Here is an 8,423-nt window from a genome sequence, read left to right as displayed (position 1 = left end):
AACAAAATGTAGAGTACTAAAAATTTAAATGTTGAAAGGTAAAGGATAGAAATTTAAATGGCAAGAAATGTAAAGAACTGGAACTTAGAGAGCAAGAAACTTAAATGAGCTGAAGCTTAAATGACAAGGAAGTAAAGGCAAGAATGTAAATGACAATGGAAAGTAAATAGCATGAAATGTAAAAGGGCTTTGGGTACTGAGAATTAAAGGAAGTAGTAAATTCAAGGCAATTAAAGGAAACTCAAGCAAATTAAAGTGATGAATAACAAAGAGAAAAATTTATTAGGGATTGAAGATATCATAATCCATCATGAATCAACGGGTCTCAACTTCATTCTCAATCATATGAAGTAGTTCTTTGGCGGATTGTAATTAATTGAGTCCCAATTCCTTGGCAACCCAGTTTCTCTAAACACAATCAATTTGTCAATTCCTTGATCTAATTGTCATGAGAAGAGGTTAAGTGCATTTCTCTTCTCCACAAGCCGCACAAGTTCTCAAGATCTCAATTCTTCCCGAATGGTGTTGATAAAGAGAATTGTGAGAGATAGAGCTCCAAACTAATTTCTATGATTCCCCTTCCGAGGCTCACATAGAAATTCAATGGATCTAAACCCCCTTCCGAAGTGAATAGATCAAATAAAAACAGAAGTTATCTCTTAGCTACAACAAGCGGATTAAGAAGAAGAAGAATTTCATTCATTCATTTGAATTACAATAGAGCTCTTCCTCCTAATGATGTGGGGTTTAGTTCATCGTTGCTCAGTAAAATCCAAAAGAAAAGAAAAGTACATGAAAGTAAAATAAAGTACAAAAGAAAATAATTCAGGGGTTTCCCAATTAGGGTCCCCTGCTTCCCAGCCTTCTTTTCTAACTTCAAAAACTATCCTATTTATACACTTTCTAGATCAATCTTCAAGTCTTTGGATGTGGGCTTTGGCCTTAGTTGAAGCAAGTTAGGAGTGGCTCTTTGTGATGTTGACATTGGCGTTATCTTACTAACGTTCCCACACTTGCATGGATGCCATTGAAACTGGAATTGGCCTTGGCGTTAGTCACCAATGTTAGTGCACTAACAGTGGCACTAACGTTGCATGCATAAGCCACTTTGGGCGTTGCCACTGGCGTTAGTGCACCAACGATGCCACTAACCCTCTACCTGTTGTGCGTATGCATCATGCCTTGTGCGCACACTTGCAAATTTTTCCTTTGTGCATGCGCACAATGCCCCATGCATACGCACACTAGCAATTTTTCCAGCTCTAACTTGAAAATTTATTGAAGACGGTAGTGTGCTAACTTGAAGTAACGTTAGCACACTAACGTTGGCATCATTCTTTGTGTAGCAACGTTGGTGGGCTAACTTTGGCCACCAACATTGCTCCTCATGCTTGGCACGTTAGTGAGCAAACTTAGGCCACTAATGTTGCATCCATCTTCCTTGTTGTAACGTTGGTGGGTTAACTTGAGCCACCAACGTTGCATCCTCATTCTTGGCAACGTTAGTGGGCAACGTTAGTGAGCCAAATTAGGCCATTAACGTTGCCTTCTCCTCTTTGAGCCAATGTTAATGAGCAATGTTAGTGAACCAACTTTGGCCACTAACGTTGCTTACTCCTTCTTTGGAACGTTAGCCATAGCATTAGTGCACTAACTTTGGCAACTAACGCTATGGCCTCTGCTTCTTCTCTGCCCTTCCTTTGCTTTTTTTTTACCTATCATCAACCAAAAAAAAATGCATCAAAGCTTCGCCATAATCACGAGATAATGCATCATTCATTGCATTAAGTAATTCTTGCATCAATCTCGTGAAAATGCTCATAATTAACAATGTTTGATTGAATCAAGGCATGCATACATTTCTCATCCAAATGCTTGCTTATTGCTTAAGAAAGTGCATGAAACCAAATAAAAACTAATGAAAAAGGCTTGTGAAACTAGCTTAAGATGCCTAGGCATCACAACACCAAACTTAAATCTTGCTTGTCCCCAAGCAAGCAGTAAAGCATAAGAAGAATGAATGAAAGCAGAGACAGATATAAGTCCTTATTGGAAGACATTTAATCTTGGTTCATGGGGTTTCATGCATGATATCTTTGAAGCTCATGAACTTATTAGTTTCCAAGTTACAACATCCCTTTAAGCACTAACTTTGTTGCTTTTATGAAACCTCTTTATTCTTTGATCCTTGGTTTAAACTTATTGCTTTTCTTTTTCTTGCTAGAGTCTTATTCTTTATTTGAAGCTTAGTGTTCTGTGTTGAGGCAGTTCTTTATGGTAAGATTTCAATTAACACTCCCGACCCAGTTGGCTCAAGGTGTTGGGTGATGAAGCACCCTTCAGACTTACTAACTCAAGCCTTTCCTCAACACATATACACCACAGGCACTTGGCTTGAAATAAAATCCTTAAGACATTGATGCCCAGTACCTCTTTGGGTTACTAAATGCTTTGTAGTTAGGTTGCTCTTGACAATGGACTTTTGGTTGATAATCCCGGGTTAGTTAACCTAAGTTACCATGTGTTAAAACACTCCCTAGAACCTGATCATCCAAGAAGATCCTAGTACAAAAAGCACCACAGGCATATATCTTAAGGATGAAGCTATAGGTGCCTAGCTTATTCCTTGTTTCTTTCTTTCTATTGCCAACGTTAGTGTTGCCCGTTAGTGGCCTAACTTTGCCACTAACGTTAGCTTCTCTTTTATTCTTTTCTTTTCTTTTTGAAATGATCTTTTGTTTATGAAGGTCTCATATAAAGCAAACTAAGGTCATACTTAAGGGAACACTATACCCTTCAGCTTTATTAGTGAACTTACTATGTATTCAAGCATACACCACCACAGAACCTTATGTTATCTTCTTACCAAAATGGACCTTTACTCTTTCTCTGTTATCACAACATTTTCTTTTATTAAAGCAAAGAGAACAAAACATACAATTCAAGCAAGATGGCATGGCTTAAGCACTTAGACTAGCAAGCTAACATGACAAAGAAGAAAAATGAACAGAATGCAAACGAATTATGACTAAAATGATACTAATTAGTAGGGGTACAATAATACTTCCAATTAAAGCACTTCAAACTGGAAATAGTTAAGTAACAGTATAACCTATTGGTGTCTTCTTACTTTCTCTTTGTCATCATAATCCTTATGTTTTGTATTTTTCTTTATCTACTTGGATGATGATGCATAGCTCCTCCAAGATATGGAATTGCTTCCTGCAAAGATGTTAGAAGTTGCTTATTCCCCAAGCACTTGAGAGATGGTTAGCATGCATGTATGCTTGTAATTTTCTAAACTTAAGTTGGTGTGTAAACACCAAACTTAGTTCCTTGATTACTTCTATATGCAGCAGATTGAATACATGCAAGAAACATCATGTGCTTTTATTAAGAAAACAAACTATGAACTAGAAATTAAACAATTGTCAAGTAATTTCCCTGATTGTTTGGAGTTAATGGCTAGTCATGACATTTGGAGGGTTGTGGTATGTTTCAATGAGATATATGGTGGAACACCAAACTTATCACCTCACCTTCACCCTTGAATTGTTTACTTACGGCCTTACTTTGGTGTGCAGCACCAAACTTAACTCCTTGCAATGTAGGGAACTCTACTTAACTTTCTTATTGAAACAGTAAGAGAAAAGACCTAAGAAATTTACCTCTGGTTGGGTTGCCTTCCAACAAGCGCTTCTTTATCGTCATTAGCTTGACGTCCTTCATTATTGTTCAACTAAGCTCATGAATGCTCTCCTCCTTGTTCCAGGGTCCTCCCAGGTAGTATTTCACCCTATGACCATTTATTGTGAATGTATCTTTTGTGGCTTCATTCAAAAGTTCAAGATTTCCATGTGGAGAGACCTTGGTCACCAGATAAGAGCCAGCCCATTTGGACTTGAGTTTACCAGGGAAAATCTTGAGCCTGGAATTGTACAATAACACTTGCTGCCCTGGCTCAAAATCTCTTCTTAAAATTTTCTTATCATGCCATCTTTTGGCCCTCTCCTTGTATATCTTAGCATTCTCATAAGCTTCCAATCTGAATTCATCCAATTCATTGAGTTGCAATAATCTTTTCTCTCCTGCTGCTTGAGAGTCAAGATTGAGGAGCTTAGTGGCCCAGAAAGCTTTGTGCTCGAGCTCCACATGGAGGTGGCAGGATTTGCCATAGATTAGTTGAAATGGTGACCTCCCAATTGGGGTTTTGAATGTAGTTCTATATGCCCATAGGGCATCATCCAACTTTCTTGTCCAGTCTTTTCTTGTAACTCCAACTGTCTTCTCTAGGATTCTTTTTAACTCTCTGTTTGCCAATTCAGCCTGGCCATTAGTTTGAGGATGGTATGGTGTGGCCACTTTGTGAGTTACCCCATATCTGTGGAGCAGCTTATCCATCTGTTTGTTACAAAAGTGGCTGTCGCCATCACTAATAAGGCCTTTAGGCACCCCGTATCTGGTAAATATGTGCTTCTTGAGGAATTGGAGAACAATTTGTGCATCACATATAGTTGTTGCTATGGCTTCCACCCATTTGGAGACATATTCCACTGATACCAATATGTACTTGAATGAATACGATGGGGGAAATGGTCCCATGAAATCTATTCCCCAAAGGTCAAACAATTCTACCTCCAAGATGAAATTCTGGGGCATTTCATTTCTCCTTGTTAGGTCTCCTGCTCTTTAACATTCATCACACTGATTTACAAAATCCCTGGCATCTTTGAATATGGATGGCCAATAGAAGCCACTCTGAAGAACTTTGGCAGCTGTTCTTTTGGCCCCAAAATGTCCACCATAATCCGAACTATGGCAGTGCCATAGTATGTTGCTCATCTCACTTTCTGGCACACACCTTCTAATCATCCAATATGGGTATCTCTTGAATAGAAAGGGTTCATTCCACAAGAATTTCTTGGCTTCAGTGAGCAACTTCTTCACTTATTGCCTGGTGAAATCTTGAGGAATCCTTCTTCCCACCTTGTAGTTTGCAATATCAGCAAACCAAAGTGCTTGTTGGACTTGGAATAGATGCTCATCTGGGAATCTCTCATTCACTGGTTGTGGTGCTTCTTGGTTGGTCTTTTGTGGTATCCTTGACAAATGATCTGCAACTGGGTTCTCGCTTCCTTTCCTATTCTTTACTTTAATGTCAAACTCTTGTAGCAACAACACCCATCTAATAAGCTTTGGCTTTGCATCCTGTTTAGACATGAGATACTTAAGAGCAGCATGGTCAGTATATACTACAACTTTTGAAACAATCAAGTATTGTCTAAATTTATCAAATGCATATACAATTGTCAAGAGTTTTTTTTCTGTGGTGGTGTAATTTTTTTGTGCCTCATTTAACACTTTACTTGCATAGTATATGACATGATGCAATTTATCCTTCCTTTGTCCCAATATAACACCAATTGCAAGGTCACTTGCATCACACATGAGTTCAAAGGGAAGTCCCCAGTCTGGGATTGTGATAATTGGTGCTGTAGTGAGTTTAGTTTTCAAAGTCTCAAAAGCATGCTTGCAGTTATCATTAAAGATAAAAGGGTTATCAACCACTAGCAAGTAGCTTAGTGGTTCAGCTATTTTTGAGAAATCTTTGATGAATCTCCTGTAAAACCCAGCATGCCCAAGAAAGCTTCTCACTACCTTCACATTGATTGGTATAGGATGCTTTTCTATAATCTCTATTTTAGCCTTGTCAACTTCTATACCCTTGCTTGAAACCATATGCCCAAGAACAATGCCTTCTGGTACCATAAAATGACACTTTTTCCAATTCAAGACTAAGTTTGTTTCTTGGCATCTTTTCAAGACAAGGGTTAGATGATGCAAACAAGTGTCAAAAGAGTTACCAAAAACAGAAAAATCATCCCTAAAACCCTCCAAGAATTTCTCTACCATGTTAGAGAATATGAAAAGCATATACTTTTGAAAGGTTGCTGGAGCATTACATAGCCCAAAGGGCATCCTCCTATAGGCAAAGACTCTGAAGGGACAAGTGAAGAAAGTCTTTTCTTGATCCTTGGAATCTACCACTATCTGATTATACCCAGATACCCATCCAAGAAGCAATAGAAAGCATGGCCAGCCAATCTTTCTAGCATCTGATCAATGAAAGGGAGAGGGAAGTGGTATTTTCTTGTAGCCTCATTCAATCTTCTGTAATCAATACATATTCTCCACCCAATCACTATCCTTGTAGGGATGAGCTCATTCCTTTCATTGAATATGATAGTCATGCTTCCCTTCTTTGGTACCACCTGGACTGGACTCACCCAAGGGCTGTCCGAGATTGGGTATATGATTCCAGCATTCCATAACTTCATCACCTCCTTTTAAACCACCTCTTTCATGGTTAGATTAAGCCTCCTTTAAGGTTGCACCACTGGTCTTGAGCCCTCCTCTAGTAGGATTTTATGCGTGCAAATAGTAGCGCTTATACCTTTGATGTAATCAATTGTCCATCCTAAAGCAGTTTTGTGAGTTTTCAACACTTCAAGCAGCTTTGCTTCATCTTGCATACTCAAAGAGGAGTTGATGATTACTGGAAGGTTTTCCTCTCCACCAAGAAATGCATATTTAAGATGAGGTGACAGAGGTTTCAGTTCTAACTTTAGTGCCTCCTCTTTCTTTTCTTCTAGTGGAGGTTCGGTTACCTGCTCCTCATTGTCATCTTCATCTTGAATCCCTTGAACTTCTTCTTGTTCTTTAAAATGGCTTGGCTCAAGTGCTTCTTCCACCAAGGTTTCTATCACCTTCATTCTCATATGGTTCTCTTTCTCAGAGGGTATTGCATAGCCTTGAAGACATTAATGATCATTTGCTCATTATGTACCCTGAAAATCATTTCACCTTTTTCTACATCAATGATGGCTCTTGCTGTGGCTAAGAAGGGTCGCCCCAAGATAATTGAGTTGTGTCCTTCTTCTTCCAAGTCTAGGATTACAAAGTCAGCAGGGAAGATGAACTCTCCAATCTTTACCAATAGGTTCTCCACAACTCCATTAGGTATCTTGAGTGATCTATCAGCCATTTAAAGTGACATTCTAGTGGGTTTAACTTCCTCTATTGCCAGCTTTCTCATCATGGAAAGTGGCATAAAATTGATGCTTGCATCCAAGTCACAGAGAGCTTTTTTCAATGTTATGTTGCCTATGGTACAAGATATGAGAAATCTCCCTGGGTCCTTGAGTTTTGGTGGAATGCCTATTTGAATTACAGCACTACATTCCTGGGTGAGGATCACAGTTTCCTTCTCCTTCCAGCTCCTTTTCTTGGTGATGAGTTCCTTGAGGAATTTTGCATAGAGTGGCATTTGTTCTAAGGCCTCAGCAAGTGGAAGGTTGATCTCCAACTTCTTTAAAATCTCTAAGAATTTAGGGAATTATTGATCTTTGATCTCTTTGTGCAACCTCTGAGGGTAAGGTAGTGGAGGGACATATGGCTTCACCTCCTTTCTCTGCTCTTGTGGTTGTGCCTCTGGGACTTGCTTCCCCTTCCTTGGAGTTTGTGGTTCTTCATCCTTCTTGGAGTTCACCTTGTCATTCTCCTCAGCTTCTGTTTGTTCCTTGCTGGCAACCTCGGTATCATCTCCCAATGTCTTGCCACTTCTGAGTTGTATGGCCTTGCATTCCTCCTTTGGGTTAGGAATGGTGTCACTTGGGAATGCGTTGATTGGTCTCTCAGCAGGATGCTTAGACAATTGCCCAATTCGCCTTTCAAGGTTCCTCATAGATGCTTCATAATTCTTACTGGTCATCTCTTGATTCTTCATGAGTTTCTCCATCATCATCTCCAAATTGGAGATTCTTTGGTATTCTTGATGTGGTTGTAGTTGAGTGTGAGATGTTGATGGTTGATGGAAGTTATTTTGGTTATTTGAGGGGTTGTTTTGTGGATAGAAGGTGGATGTGGGAAGATTGTTTTGCAGTTTTCTATATGGATTATTGTTAGTGGGTTGATGGTTTTGGTGGTTTGTGTTACGAAAGTTGTTTGGGTTAGAATTCCTCTGCCATTGGTTATGGTTTTCTCCCCATTTCAGGTTGGAGTGATTCTTCCATGAGGAGTTGTATGTGTCCCCATGGAAGTCATTTTGGCCAGAACTTGGGTTGTGCATTTACTGGACTTGCTCAGGCTGCTGTTCATTGTTGTATGCTTCATAGCTCTCTTCATTCTGCCACCACATAATTGGAGGTTGGCTGGTTGTGCTCACTGCAGCTAATTGCAGTCCATCCATCCTCTTTGACATCATCTCCATCTGTTGTTGAAGTTGTTGATGCATTAGCTTGTTTTGGGTTAAGATGGCATCCACACCTTCAAGCTCATAGACACCTCTTTTGGGAGCTTCTTGTCTTTCTGAGGAATAAAAATTTTGGTTGTTGGCCACTATATTTATGAGATCTTGTGCTTCC

General features: G+C 39.4%; 1 protein-coding gene across 1 annotated transcript; it reads right to left on the bottom strand.

Annotated features, from left to right (window-relative positions):
• Window positions 7,397-8,128, bottom strand: LOC107627330 (putative uncharacterized protein DDB_G0291608). The gene has a single exon (XM_016330174.1). It carries the CDS (start codon window positions 8,126-8,128, stop codon window positions 7,397-7,399), a length of 732 nt encoding a protein of 243 aa, XP_016185660.1.

Source organism: Arachis ipaensis, chromosome B02 (assembly GCF_000816755.2).
Source record: "Arachis ipaensis cultivar K30076 chromosome B02, Araip1.1, whole genome shotgun sequence".
In the NCBI taxonomy this organism is placed as follows: Eukaryota; Viridiplantae; Streptophyta; class Magnoliopsida; order Fabales; family Fabaceae; genus Arachis; species Arachis ipaensis.
The sequence above is the reverse complement of the archived record's forward strand: the minus strand, read 5'-3'. Positions and strand labels throughout refer to the sequence as shown.

Excerpts from the sequence above, each read along its gene's own strand:
- LOC107627330 (XM_016330174.1), bottom strand. The coding sequence starts at position 8,128 with ATGCACAACCCAAGTTCTGGCCAAAATGACTTCCATGGGGACACATAC.